The sequence below is a fragment of the Lactuca serriola genome, chromosome 6, assembly GCF_051521515.1.
Source record: "Lactuca serriola cultivar US96UC23 chromosome 6, Lser_US96UC23_V15, whole genome shotgun sequence".
NCBI classification, from domain to species: domain Eukaryota; kingdom Viridiplantae; phylum Streptophyta; class Magnoliopsida; order Asterales; family Asteraceae; genus Lactuca; species Lactuca serriola.
The window spans coordinates 164,460,822-164,474,271 of record NC_136413.1 but is presented as its reverse complement, the minus strand read 5'-3'; the positions used below and the strand labels follow the sequence as shown (position 1 = coordinate 164,474,271).

Sequence of the window (13,450 nt, the reverse complement as noted above, 5' to 3'; positions counted from 1 at the left end):
TGCACCCAACGGTCTTACGTCCGGGCACATAATCAACCAAATTCCAAACTTGGTTATCATTCATGGATTGGATCTCGCTATCCATTGCCTCTTTCCACTTCGCAGACTCCGGGCCTGCCGTGGCTTCCTTATAGCTATTAGGTTCATCAAGATTTATTAGTGTACCATCACTAATATACGTGTCCCCTTCGGTAGTAATATGAAAACCATAAAACTGGGGTAGAACTCTAACTCTATCGGAACGTCTAAGAGGTAAAGATTCGTCAATCGGTTCAACCGGAGTTTCCTCCTCGGGTTGAGTGTCAGCGGTAGAGGTTCCTTCATCTATCGACTCTTGAATCTCTTCAAGCTCGATTTGCCTCCCACTGTCTCCTTGGCCTATGAGTTCTCGCTCTCGGAAAACTCATCTCCTTGCAACAAAGACAACATTGTCCTTCGGTCTATAGAAGAGATATCCAAAGGATGTCTGTGGGTAGCCGACGAAAATACATCGCTCACTTCGAGGTTCGAGCTTGTCGTGAGTATCTCGTCTTACGAAAGCCTCGCAACCCCAAACCTTGATATGTGCCAACGAGGGAGCTTTCCCTGTCCACATCTCGTGAGGTGTTTTGGCAACCTTCTTAGTAGGGACTCGGTTAAGGACATGGGCGGCAGTCTCTAAGGCATACCCCCAAAAAGAGATAGGTAGTGAAGCACGACTCATCATAGAGCGAACCATATCCAATAAGGTTCGATTACGCCTTTCTGCCACACCATTCAACTGCGGTGTCCTAGGAGGCGTCAATTGCGAAACTATTCCACACTCCTTGAGATAATCGTGGAATTCAAGACTTAGGTACTCTCCTCCTCGATCGGATCGAAGCATCTTGATTTTCCTGCCTAATTGATTCTCCACTTCATTCTTGAACTCTTTGAACTTTTCAAAGGTTTCTGACTTTTGCTTGATTAAATAGATATACCCATATCTACTATAATCATCGGTAAAAGTCACGTAGAAGCGGTTCCCATCCTTCGTGGTTGATCTAAATGGTCCACATACATTGGTATGTATTAGGTCCAATAGGCCCTCACCCCTTTCATACGTACTTGTGAAGGGTGATTTAGTCATCTTTCCAAGTAAACAAGACTCGCATGTGTCATCTTCCCTAAGGTCGAATGAATCCAACACTCCATCCTTTTGGAGTTGGGCTATGCGTTTCTTGTTGACATGTCCAAGACGACAATGCCACAAGGATGCTTTATCCATACTAGTGGAATAATCTATGTTCAAAACATCATTTCCTAAGTTATCAACAATCATAACAGTTTCATAAATTCCATTACATGGTATAGCTTCAAAGTAAAAGACACCATTTAGATAAGCCAAAATAGAACCATTCTCATTATTAAAAGAAAATCTAAAACCTTGTCTATATAAACCATGAAATGAAATGATGTTTCTAGCCATTTCTGGCGAATAGCAACAATTGTTCAAATCTAAACATAAATTATTCCTAAGCACTAAAGAATACTGAAATGACCCAAAAATACGACCCAAAAGTTTCATTTATTCACTATAACCAAAAATCATAATTTGGGTATCAAATCATAAAACCATATGTGATGTATCTCGCACATAGTAAAACACTGCGAGGAAAACTGTATCATATCTATATCATATCAAAATCCAGAACAGAATCAACTCCCAGGATGAAAACTGAAGCTGTGGTGTGTGCGATGCCATCATCCCGAGCTCTTCCCTTTGCTTGCGGAAGTACCTAAAACCAAAACTGAAACTGTAAGCACGAAGCTTAGTGAGCTCCCCCAAACTACCACATACCATACAATACATATAAAGCACATACTGGGCCTTGCCCACTGCATCAGACCGAAGTCTGGAACTAGCTGCATCGGACCGAAGTCCGGAACTGACTGCATCGGACCGAAGTCCGGAACTGACTGATCATGACATAGCATAACACATAACAACTATTATAATCATACATAGTGCATACTGCATCGGAACAGAGTCCGGAACACATAACACAAATATGCTTGAATCACAAAGACATCAAGCACTCTAACTATTGCATGAGACCAAAGTCCAGGACTACTGCTAATTAAACGGGCCAGCATTGTGGCCGTAGACCCGTTCCTACTGAAAGGAAACTCACCTCGTGAACTGGCTGCTGTGTGAATGGCTCTGAAAACTAACTGCTGCTGCTCCGGTATCTCCCCGGCTACAAGTCCATAAACACACTCAATCAATGCTAAACACTGCACTGGGTAAAATGACTCTTTTACCCTTGGTCAAAGTCAACTCTCCTGGTCAAAGTCAACCCACAGTTGACCTGACTCGCCGAGTTGGGCCGCCAACTCGCCGAGTCCCTATTCTCACTTCTCAACCCTACTCGCTGCTACTCGTCGAGTATGGCATCAACTCGACGAGTTTCCTTTTGAACCAAAACTTAGGCAATCTGCATCCGACTCGCCGAGTCATATGAACAACTCGACGAGTTGTTCTTCGAGCTAAGAAGATTGCCTTGGACTCGCCGAGTTGTATGAACAACTCGCCGAGTCCCTCCATTACTGAGTCTAACCTCAAACTCGCTGAGTCCACTCCACTACTCACTGGTCCCACTCGACACCGCTAAAAAGGAAGAAATCGGGGACTCGCGACTCGACTCGCCGAGTCGTTCTTCCGACTCGCCGAGTCACAACCATGCAACTATTCTACACTCGATTCTGCTTGAATCCATTACATACAAATGATAGATCTGAGTCCAATAAGCTGATTTACCACGTAAAGTTTCCAATTTTACGTGTACAAACACATGAAAAAGGGGATAAAGGCTAAAAAGGCACTTAAAAGGGTAGATCTAGGGTTATTATGCAAAATAGCCCCAAAAAGGCAATAGATCTGAGCTCTACAACTCCTAAATGAACAGATCTAAGGATATCTCGACATAATAGGGCTTCCATATCAACATAAGGCTTGAGAAAAGCATCAACTAGATCTAGAAGAGTTCTAATGGGGTTTTAAAGCATAAAAGGGAAGGAAATCCGAAGAATACCTCAAAGAACTCTGGTTTGCCCTTGAATATTTGCTCTACAACTCTTCTCCTTGCTCCTTTCTTCTTCTCCTTCTTCAAGCCTTCACAAAAGCACACAAGATCACTTAAATCACTCAAGAACGAATTAGGGTGTTCTCACAGCTCTCTGAGGGTGAAGGAGGCGAGATTGGGGGCTATAAGGTGGCTTAAATAGTGGGCAACCCGGGGATTTAGGGTTTCTCACAGACAGACAGACTCGCCGAGTCCAGAATATGGACTCGCCGAGTCGCCAGCTAACACGTGCTCGAAATCCCATCCCTACTCGGCGAGTCAGGCTATGAACTCGCCGAGTCCCTCTTGCAAACTTCAAAAATAAATACCATAGAATCATCATACCGGAGACGGGTCGTTACAATTCTCCCCCACTTATCTCAGACTTCGTCCTCGAAGTCTGCTACGGCTGAATCTGCAAATATCTCAGGGTAGTGCTCTCTCATTTCCTCCTCAGCCTCCCACGTCCACTCAGACCCCTTCCGGTGCTGCCACTGTACCTTCACTAACTGAATTTCCTTGTTCCTCAAGGTCTTGATCTTCCGGTCCAGAATCGCGACCGACCTCTCAATATAATTCAGGCTGCTATCAACCTGAATATCCTCTAGGGGAACGACTGCTGACTCATCCACCAAACACTTCCTCAACTGAGACACATGGAAAGTGTTGTGGATCTGACTAAGCTCCTCAGGAAGATCTAACCGATAAGCAACCCGACCCACCCGGGCCAAAACCCTGAAAGGACCAATAAATCTGGGGCCCAACTTGCCCCTCTTCCGGAATCTGATGACACCCTTCCAAGGTGAGACCTTCAGAAGGACCATATGTCCCACCTGGAACTCCAAGTCCGAACGCCTCCTGTCGGCGTAGCTCTTCTGCCGACTCTGCGCAGTCTGCAGTCTACTATGGACCTGCTGGATCAACTCGGTCGTCTTGAGCACCACTTCTGTGCTCCCGATGACTCGCTGACCGACCTCGCCCCAACAAATCGGGTCCTACACTTCCTCCCATAAAGCATCTCAAAGGGAGGTCGATCGATGCTCGCATGATAACTGTTGTTATACGAAATTCCGCTAACGGAAGGTACGTATCCCAACTGCCACCAAAGTCTAGAACACATGCCCTGAGCATGTCCTCAAGAGTCTGAATCGTCCTCTCACTCTGCCCGTCCGTCTGAGGATGGAAAGCGGTGCTGAAATGAAGACGAGTACCCATCTCGTCGTGAAACCGCTTCCAGAATCTGGATGTAAAACGGACATCTCGGTCTGACACCACCGATACCGGCACTCCATGACGTGCCACAATCTCCCGCACATAGATATCGGCTAACTTTTCTGCCGATATACTCTCCTGGATCGGGATAAAATGGGCACTCTCCGTCAACCGATCCACTACTACCCATATCGAATCCACTCCACGTGCGGTCCTGGGAAGCTTGGTGACAAAATCCATGGTGATGTCCTCCCATTTCCACACGGGAATGTCTAACGGCTGCATCTTGCCGTGAGGTCTCTGGTGCTCCGCCTTGACCTTCCGGCAGGTCAGGCATCTCTCAACATACTAGGCGACGTCCTGCTTCATGCAGGGCCACCAATAATCAGGTCGAAGATCTCGATACATCTTCGTCGCCCCTGGGTGGATAGAAAATCGAGACTTATGAGCCTCGTCCATCAACACTTGTCGTACTCCACCCCAGTACGGTACCCACACCCTCCCGTGAAGCGTCAACAATCCCCGACTGTCATAATCAAACGAGGCTACTCGGCCCACTATCCTCTCACACTTCTGCCTCTCCTCCTTGAGGCCCTCCACCTGAGCCTCCTTGATCCGCTCCAACAATGGAGTAATCACTGTCATCCTCAAACACAGATCCCTGATAGGGGCTGCCGACACTTTGCGGCTTAGGGCGTCGGCCACCATGTTGGCCTTCCCTGGGTGGTAAAGGATCTCACAATCATAATCGTTTAGCACATCCAACCACCTCCTCTGCCTCATGTTCAGACTCGGCTGATCCATAAGGTACCTCAAGCTCTTGTGATCCGTGTAAATAGTACAACAGACCCCATAAAGGTAGTGCCTCCAAATCTTGAGGGTAAACACAACCGCCCCCAGCTCTAAATCATGGGTAGGATAATTAGCCTCGTGAGGCTTCAACTGTCTCGAGGCATAAGCTATCACATGGCCTCGCTGCATCAATACTGCTCCCATACCTGTGATCGAGGCATCACAGTAGACTACGAAGTCCTCTACTCCCTCTGGCAAGGTAAGGATCGGAGCCTCGCACAATCTCTGTCTGAGGGTCTCGAACGCTGCCTGCTGCTCAGGCCCCCAACGAAATACCACCGACTTCTTGGTCAATCGGGTGAGCGGCACTGCTATCTTGGAGAAATCCTGAATAAATCTCCGATAATACCCTGCCAACCCTAGGAAGCTCCGAATCTCAGATGGAGACTTCGGGACCTCCCACTGCATCACGGCCTCTATCTTGGCCGGATCTACCAAAATACCCTTTTGGTTGACGAGGTGGCCAAGGAACTGCACCTCGCGCAACCAGAACTTGCATTTGGAGAACTTTGCGAAAAGTCTCTCCCTCCTTAAAACCTCCAGCACCTCTCGCAGGTGCTCCTCATGCTGCTCCTGCGTCTTGGAATACACCAAGATATCATCTATGAATACTATCACTGACCGATCTAGCATCGGCCTGCACACGCGATTCATGAGATCCATGAACGCGGCTAGAGCATTGGTGAGCCCAAATGGCATCACCACAAACTCATAATGACCATACCTGGTCCTGAAAGCAGTCTTCTGTACATCCTCATCTCTAACCCGCATCTGATGATAACCGGAGCGTAGATCGATCTTGGAGAACCAAGACGCTCCCTGAAGCTGATCAAACAAATCATCTATCCTCGGAAGTGGGTAACGGTTCTTCACCGTTACCTTATTCAACTCCCGATAATCTATACACATACGATGCGACCCATCCTTCTTCCTCACAAACAGGATTGGCGCTCCCCAAGGCGAACTGCTCGGCCGAATGAAACCCTTGTCTAACAGCTCCTGCAGCTGCGTAGTAGGTCATCCTAAATTGATTGTACATCGGAGGCAAAGAGTGAAGCACCATGTCGATCGCCAAGTCTTCCCCAAAGTCAACATTTAACTTGCGAAGGCGGTCGACATACCTTTGCATCTTTTGCAGGTGCATGATAAGAGATTCTCCATGACCCATCTTAGCGGAAATAATGTTAGTGAAAATCTCATACCGCTCTTGTCTCGCGTTTTGGTGGTATCTATCCAATAAGTCTTGATGCATCTCGTACGGGTACATGTCCTTGTAGGACTTTTGGAATTCGGAGTTCATGGTGGCTATCATGATGCAATGTACCTTCGTTGCATCTCGCTCATGAGTTTCAAAAGCGGTAATTTCAGCCGGAGTAGCAATTTCAGGGTTGATTTTCTCGAGCTTCTCATCGAGGACATACTCCTTATCCTCATAGAGAGCAATGGTGCGAATGTATCTTATCCATTCGCTAAAGTTCGTTCCATCGAAGGTGACCTTTTGGCAAAGGCTCATCAACGTGAAAGAACTAGCAGCAGTGTTGTTGGCGTTCGACATCTACAAACAGAAAGGACAAAGATAGATTAGAATATGAATCCCTAATTATCACCCAATAAGAAAAATTAGGGCTAGGATCCAACAACAACATTTACATATTAGAAAAGGGATGCCGTAATCTAACATGCAAATAAATTGAAGGTAAGTAAATGACGATTCACTAATTCTCCACCATAAAACCTAACTATTAGTCCTAAATGTATTGAGAATTCCTAGGATCGGATGAGATTCATTGAAACTATTCAATGGCATGTTTAAATCTCGATATGCCCCTCTTGTTTGTGACTGGGATACCGAGGATCACAAAGCGGGTGTGAATTACCATGCAAATTCACATGGTGCCTTCATTGTAACGATCACCTATTCGATGTGCCGGTAAACCACACACGCTCCATCGAACTATGATAAACAATGAATCACCCTTTGCCACCTTTGCTTAGAACCAATTAGTGTGCCGGTAAACCACACACGCTCCACTAACTTCTTAGCAAGGGTGCAAAGTGTAATTTCATGGGATTGCATCAATTCACTTTTCCTAAAGTAACTAAGATTGGGAAATTTTAAAAAATATGTGTAGTTACTTTGTATTTCCTATTATACTTTTAATGAGAGGATGAGGTTGCCCTATCCTACCCGTTCGGCTAACGACCCTCCACCAATCAAGCAAGCGGTGGGTGTGAGTGTACACCCATTAAGCTCCATTTTATAGGCTGCAACCTTATACCCACCTTATAGATCGGCTTCGTGAATGAGGCCTACTAACGGTAAGACTAGCATTTTAGTTATACATACATATATATATATATATATATATATATATATATATATATATATATATATATATACATATATATATATATATATATATATATATATATTAATCTTGTAATATTATATTAATATAGGGTTGTATTTTAAACCTTTTAAAATCTAGGGTTTGAAATTTAAATTGTCTAAATTAAAACTTTTAATTACAAAATATAAATTTCAAAACTTGAGGACAAGTTTTAAACATTTAAAACATGGAGGATCAAATAACAAATAATTTCAATTAACAATTAATTTCCTAATTATCTATATTTGATTTATTCAAGATTTCTTGTAAGATAATTACCAAAATAATCAAAATAATTAATTAATTATCATATAAGGAAATTAAATATTTTATTAGTTGATAAATATCTTTAATTAGATCAAGATAATAGTCATATATATCAAAAAATCGGATTAGGGTTGATCTAATATGATTAAGGTAAGTTTCCATAAGATAAACATGAAGAAATCCCGAATCTGGCCATTCCTGACGCTTGGACTCGCCGAGTGCACCAAGGGACTCGCCGAGTCCATGACTCAGAAACACAAAAATCGAATTTTGCAGTTTAGTTTCAGACAATTAAGCAACAATTTAATGAAAACCAAGCTAGGCTCTGATACCACTGATGAGTTTTAGCCATAAGAACTTTCCTATGTGCGCATGCAAAACCCTAATGCTTGGATCTAGGCTTTCTAATTAAACATGCTTTGAATCCAAGACTTCTAATGACTATTTAGGAATAAGAACAATGTTAAAACAGATCTAGAATCATACCTTTGAATTCCTTGTTGATCTTGTTGTCTTGGAGCTTCTAGAGTCACAATTGTCACTCCTCTAATGGCTTACAAACACCAAATAGCAAGGAGGATGATTTGGGAGAAAGGAGAGGGGAGGAAATCGGCCAAGGTTCTCTTACTTTAGATGAAGTATCGATTTTCTTATGCCATAGGGTCTATTTATACTTGTAGACTCCTTAAGGGTTACAACATAAACCCTAATTGGATAATCTTCTCTTAAGGCTATCCAAATTCATTCCTTAGATAACCCCTTGGACGATTTGAAGCAATCTTAGCTTCTAGAATCCGTCCAATGCATATCTATATGGATTTACAGTCTAAAGTTTAACTATCAAACAATTGACAGTTTATACCCTCTTATTTAATTAATCTCTTTAAGTCACCAAATTAATTCCAATTAATTCTATGACTTATATTAATCAAATAACAATATATTATTCTTTATATTATTCTCATAATATACTAATAATATTTACTCTCTCTTAATAAATCATCCTATCAAGTTGCTATGGTGAAGGCAATCCAAAAGGACCATGCACAACCGGGTCAAATACTTGCCTAATATAGTTGCAGCCTTAGACACTATTCCAACAGTTATTTTGTAATTAAAGTTGAAGAGGTGGTTTCCAGTTTTTGTAATTTTTGTGATTAGCTTTAATTAACATAATATGGTATTTTTCTCATGTAATAGTTATACAAATTGCACCCAAATGAGGAAAATTAATCAATGCATTACGAGATTTCAGAAAAGTTACATTTTGCTAATGTCTTTTGCAAAATATGCGATTATATATATATATATATATATATATATATATATATATATATATATATATATATATATATATATATATATATATATATAAACACTTGAATAATGAATAATAGTCTTGTACTTGAAGACGTGGCCAATTCGAAGCCAGATGGTGACCATTTTCAGATAAGTGAATTCCCACCATGAAAATAGAACATACTTTAAACTACCAAAATACAAACTATTAAACATTGTGCATAAGTTGTTGAAGAAGAAGAAGATCTAGCTTCTACAGACTAAAAAGGAAACACCCTCTGATCTTTTTACGATATCATTCTACCAGAAGCCCTTCGAAAGATGGGCACAATTGGATTTACAAGTTTCGGGTTTCCATTAAAAACCAGGAACCAAAACCTTCCTGTTATTGCTTCTAGTTCCTCCTCCCCAGAAAGAATCAGTTCAGAAGAAAATGGGTGTGAGGTTTTGAGAAGAAGAACAGCAATCGTATCTGGAGCTTCATTGGTGTCTTCAGCAATATTAGGATTCCCTAAAGAGGGATTGGCCGTCGTCAAGCAAGGACTTTTAGCCGGTAGAATTCCAGGCCTGTCTGAACCTAATGAACAAGGTTTGTCCCCTTTTAATCCTAGATACAAAATTAATTAGGGAATATGAAAACTCTTACAATTAATACCAAAATCATCAATCATATATTCTTAATCAATTTCGTTATTCATCTTGACGATGTTAAAACATGATCAGACAGGTTGGAGGACTTACCGCCGACCAGATGAGAAGTCCGGCGGCCATGGAGTTGGCTGGAGTCCGATCATTCCGTACGCCTTTTCAGTGCCTGATGGTTGGGAAGAGGTAACAATTGATTATAATCCCTTCTGAATCCTTCGATAACGTTAAGAAATCAGCAACGGTTTGGTGATTTGTCTACCATCTTTTCCAGACACCAGTATCGATAGCTGATCTTGGAGGAACGGAGATTGATCTGAGATTCAGTAGCCCAAGTGACGGACGCCTGTTCGTCGTCGTTGCACCAGTTCTCAGATTCGCAGATTGTGAGTTCACCCTTCAAAAAAAAAAATAAACTTTCATCGTTTTTTCTCCATAACTAAACATTCTATTACGTCATTTTATACATAGATCTAGAGGACGATGCCAGGATAGAGAAGATCGGAACTCCAGAGAAAGTGATCAGTGCATTTGGACCAGAAGTAATTGGAGAGAACGTAGAAGGTAAAGTGGTGAGCAGTCAAGTTAAAGAATATTCAGGAAGAAAGTATTATCAGTTCGAGTTAGAACCACCACACTGTTTGATCACAGCCACTGCTGCTGGAAATCGTCTCTATTTGTTCAATGTTCTTGCAAATGGTAATGAAAATGAAATCCTTATCAGTTTTGAATCTTGAAAGATTGCTTACATTCATTAACGTGTTAATTATCTTTGCAGGTCTACAATGGAAGAGGCACAACAAGGACCTGAAAAAGATAGCGGATTCTTTTAGGGTTGTATAGAGGGAGGCAACATACAGATGATAGTAGTATACATGATCTTCTTGTATAAACGTGCCATTGAAAACATTATATTTCAGTTTTGAATTTTGAAGCGACCCATGATCGACATGCTTGAAAAATATAATACGAACACTTTGGGGTTAGCTGAAAGATAGTCAGCAAAATGATTGAAACATAGCGAAATAGCAAAATCATGGATGAGAATTTTTGTGATCTTGAAAGTACCGTACTTTTCTTAAAAGTATTAAGGGTAAATTGCAATAAAGTTAACTAGGTCATTTTATTTACAATTTTGTTACAATATGAATCAAAATAACGGTTATTTTTGTTCTCCCGATAACAAATCTTTGTAAATTGCAATAAAATCATTAAGTCTATCAAATTTTTTTTTTTTTATTTTGACACCTTGTTTTTTTTTTTTTTTTCAATTATGTCATTATATTTATAATTTTGTTGCAATGTCAACCAATTGACTCGTTACCATCGATCTAACATGTTACCAAATAAATAATATGACAATATTGTGATGTGAAAGTCACGTCAGATCTTATGTGGCAAAATTAAGTTTTAATATAGGATTTACATTAAACCTATCACATATCTTTTTATCTTCTTCTTTTTGTCAGAGCACTTCTTCACAAATGACGTCTGAAAGGTCGGTCCAGTTGTTCAAATTCACTTACAAGTCAGCAAAAAAGACAGTCACACTTTCAGTAGATGATATTGTGGTTTAGAATCTTGATTTGTAAAACAATTAAATTAAGACCCTGATAAGGTTGATCCAGTGATTCAAACTTACTAAGCATCTCCCGGATCGATCTTGTAGGGGTTTTCATTTACTTATTGTACAAATCAAGCATTTAAACTACAATAACATCTCCTGGAAGGGTGAATACACCCCTTTCGTTGACTTTTAAGTGAGTTTGAACCATTGGATCGACCTTCAGACATCATTTGTGAAGAAATACTTTGACGAGAAAAGTAGAAGAAGAGAAGATATTTGAAACTGGGTTCAATGCACACCCTATATTTGAAACTCAATTATGCCATATAAGATCCGACGCGACTTCCACATCACAATATTGACATGTCATTTATTTGGCAACCTGCTAGATCGATGGTAACCGGTCAATTGATTGACATTGCAACAAAATTGTAAAGGTAATGACATAATTGAAAAAACAAAACACAATGACAAAATCGAAATTTTGATAAACTTAATGACTTTATTGCAATTTAAGAAGAGTGGTTATTGGAAGAACATGAGAATCGATCAGTTGGTTGATATTGTAACAAAATTGTAAATATAGTGATTTGACCGAGACTAAAAAAATATGATGTCAAAATAAAAAAATTCCACTAATTTAATAACTTTATTGCAATTTGTCCAAAGTATATTAGAAACATTGTCAATTATATGCCAAAAACTTTATTTTTCTAGTTAAAAGTATTAATCAAATTATGTAATATATTATATAATAATATATTATATAACAATGGAATAATGAATTTATCCAATGGGCCGTCATATATATATATATATATATATATATATATATATATATATATATATATATATATATATATATATATATATATATATATATATATATATATATATATATATATCCTCCCTAGTAAATAAAGAATTTTTTGTTACATGTCATCTTCTCTTTTATTTTGACATATGACATTTTCCAAAAATTTTGAAATTTCTATTTTCCATTTGTCATTTTATTGTATTTTTCATTTTATTAGATTAAAATTCCAAATTTAATATGTAAGGTATTTCTTAGAAATGGTTTATATATAATATATTCAATACATTAAATTCTCATTAATTTTAATAATTTAAAATTTTTCTCATTTTTCTTATAAATTCAAACTTTTCAAATTGTTAAAATTTCATATTCAATTTTTTTAAATAAACTCATGTAATACATGAGTCTCATACCTAGTGTGTGTGTGTATATATATATATATATATATATATATATATATATATATATATATATATATATATATATATATATATATATGAGGTAAATTTTGTGTGGAATAAACCAAACACCACACATTAACCACTAGAAGAATGATTGATAATGGTAGAGAATACATCAGTAAAGCCAATACCAAAACTTGACTACGCCCATTTGCTATAAGCCGTGCCTTGAATATTCCATCCTTCCTTTTTATAAACCCATTTGCATCAAACAACCTTCTTAACCTCGGGTACATGAACAAGATCCCAAGTACTCATTATGCACAGGAACAATCCACTTATCTGCATCCTCTGAATTATTTGCTCCACTATAAGTTGAGGGCTCATCAACCTACTCAATATATTTGCTCCACTATAATTTCATCAACATATCTCATAGGAGGTACAATTTGTTTCCTTTCTCGATTTCTTGCAATGCATGAATTGGTGATGATGTATTGGATTAGGAACCACATTCATCTTCACCATTAGAAGAAGAAGAATGTTGTATTGGTGTGTGTAGTAGGAAGCTCCACCTGAATTTGAGGACTCATCATTCTTTTCATCCACATCATTCTTTTTTGTCCTAAATTTTTTAAAGAAAAAAAAAACAAATTCCACCACACCGTGTTTGAAAAAAATGACCTCTTAAAATTATAAATTAAGATAATCGTCTTCTTGTGGCATTATTTTCGGAAGTATTGTCAAATTATATACTAAAAACTTTGTTTTCTAAAGTTCAAAGTTCAAATTATTAATCAAATACGTTGTATGGAGTGGACCAAACATCACATATTATTGACAGTCTAGGGTCTAATTTTGAAAATCCTTCTTGCATATTGGTTTTTGCTAAGTCAATATTTTAATAGCATCTCGTA

The 13,450-nt window shown here is 39.2% G+C and overlaps 1 protein-coding gene across 2 annotated transcripts; it reads left to right on the top strand.

The window, feature by feature from the left end:
* Positions 1-9,310: 9,310 nt before the first annotated feature.
* On the top strand, positions 9,311-10,741 carry LOC145057277 (thylakoid lumenal protein (Mog1/PsbP/DUF1795-like photosystem II reaction center PsbP family protein)). Of its 2 annotated transcripts, none has more exons than XM_079005060.1 (5): positions 9,311-9,692; positions 9,831-9,934; positions 10,023-10,134; positions 10,220-10,447; positions 10,527-10,741. In XM_079005060.1, the coding sequence occupies exons 1-5, from the start codon at positions 9,425-9,427 to the stop codon at positions 10,589-10,591; spliced, it is 777 nt and encodes a 258-aa protein (XP_078861186.1). In that variant the 5' UTR covers positions 9,311-9,424; the 3' UTR covers positions 10,592-10,741. The 2 variants fall into 2 exon arrangements, with proteins under 2 accessions (XP_078861186.1, XP_078861187.1); XM_079005061.1 differs by having other exon boundaries at positions 9,554-9,692; positions 9,827-9,934.
* The last annotated feature ends 2,709 nt before the right edge of the window (positions 10,742-13,450 follow it).